The sequence below is a fragment of the Triticum dicoccoides genome, unplaced genomic scaffold, assembly GCF_002162155.2.
Source record: "Triticum dicoccoides isolate Atlit2015 ecotype Zavitan unplaced genomic scaffold, WEW_v2.0 scaffold73393, whole genome shotgun sequence".
NCBI classification, from domain to species: domain Eukaryota; kingdom Viridiplantae; phylum Streptophyta; class Magnoliopsida; order Poales; family Poaceae; genus Triticum; species Triticum dicoccoides.
In genome coordinates, this window is record NW_021295728.1 from 1 (window position 1) to 1,847 (window position 1,847).

At 48.1% G+C, this 1,847-nt stretch overlaps 1 protein-coding gene across 1 annotated transcript; it reads left to right on the forward strand.

The window, feature by feature from the left end:
• Positions 1-7: 7 nt before the first annotated feature.
• LOC119347683 (long chain base biosynthesis protein 1a-like) lies at positions 8-1,444 on the forward strand. Its single transcript, XM_037616260.1, has 5 exons — positions 8-124; positions 191-286; positions 389-530; positions 642-769; positions 842-1,444. The coding sequence occupies exons 2-5, from the start codon at positions 221-223 to the stop codon at positions 1,016-1,018; spliced, it is 513 nt and encodes a 170-aa protein (XP_037472157.1). The 5' UTR covers positions 8-124; positions 191-220; the 3' UTR covers positions 1,019-1,444.
• Positions 1,445-1,847: the final 403 nt, after the last annotated feature.

Sequence of the window (1,847 nt, forward strand, 5' to 3'; positions counted from 1 at the left end):
CCCCTTGGATGAGATAATCAAGCTGAGGGACAAATATAGGTTCCGTGTTATTCTGGAGGAGAGCCATTCGTTTGGTGTGCTTGGCAAGTCTGGAAGGGGCCTTGCTGAACATTATGGGGTTCCAGTGAGTGTTTGGTGCTTACTCCTAGCCTTGTTCTTTCTATTTCTGAAATTTCCTAACATTGTGCAGATTGACAAAATTGATATCATCACTGCTGCAATGGGAAATGCATTAGCTAGTGACGGTGGCTTCTGCACAGGAAGCGCCAGAGTTGTTGATCATCAGGTAGATGCAATTTCAGATTGCTAAAACATCAGTTGAGATAAACTGAATTTTTGTTGTTAAACATTTGGAGATTTGGATGATTAAGGTGTTACATTTTTGCAGCGTCTAAGCAGCGCTGGCTATGTCTTCTCTGCCTCTTTGCCGCCCTATCTTGCCAGTGCTGCAATTTCTGCTGTCAACTACCTGGAAGAGAATCCTTCAGTTCTGACCAAACTAAGGAGCAATGTTGCTCTTCTGCATAAAGGTAAAGATGCTTCTCTTGACACTTAACTAGTACTACAGTCGCGGAACTCATGGTATAAGCCTGCTACCTGTTGTATGGTCACCCACCTTGATGTATTTGATTTGATTGCAGGACTGTCAGGTACACCGGGGCTTCAGATTTCTAGCCATGTTCTGTCACCTATTGTCTTCCTCAAGCTGAATAAATCGACAGGTTCTCTGGCCACTGACCTAGATCTTCTTGAAACCATTGCCGGGCAGGTAAGTTAGAATTGGAGATGCAACTAGCATGAATGTTCATAAGCTTGTATTCATGCATAGTTTCTCCACCAGGCTTTGAAGGAAGATTCAGTTTTCGTGGTCCCATCCAAAAGGTCAACTTTGGACAGGTGCAAGCTCCCGGTTGGGATCCGCCTGTTCGTATCAGCTGGTCACACGGAATCAGACATCTCCAAAGTGTGTTCATCCTTGAAGAAGGTTTCTGCGTCGGTCCTTTCAAACCACAATTGATTCCACGTTCCTTGAAAGACGAGAAGAGACGTTGGTCGTTTTCGACGCCCTGTGTACGGTAGCCTGATTGTGGTTGGTATATGTACATAACAATTATGTACATGTGGACTATGTTGCTGCTTAAACTTCAGGTTCAGCAGGGTTTTAGGTGTTGAAAAGTTCAGTTTCGACAGTAGCTGTTTTTCTTCAGTTTCGTCAGTTAAATAACCGAGCTGCGCCTCGGCCGTAGCTAGCTAGTTGTGCGGCGCCCTGACCCGATCGTGGGATGGCACGACTAAACGGTTATGGCGCCATGAAGGGTGTCGAATGGGGATGCTGGGATGGCGGCACTCGCGGCCCGATCGTGCCCCATTTTCCGTTGTTTCTGTTAGTGTCTATAAATAAAGACTGAAAATAAAAGGAGAATAAATAGAAAACCTGCAAAGTTGTTCGCAGTGCAAATATAATCTCTCTCTCTCTCTCTCTCTCTCTCTCTTCCACTGCTCCGGTGATCGCCGGAGTTACTTAGGGCGGGGTTCGTCTCGCAATTGGCATCAGAGATTGGTTGCTCGTGACCTGTGATGACGGGACCTAGCAGCCCGAAGAAGAGCGGGACAGAGACGCAGAACAGCAACGGCAGCGGTGCGATGGTTGTTCACCAACGCGTCGTGCGCGACACCGGTGGCACGTGGCCAATGCTACCGTGCACCAACTCCGACGGTTAAGCCCTCCTATGCAAGTCATGCGGGAGGCGCGCCAGCTCTGGGTAGCCATCAATGATGGGACCACGGAGCGCGAGACGTATCGCATGACGATGGAGTGCCTACTGTGATCGGTGCCACTCGATATG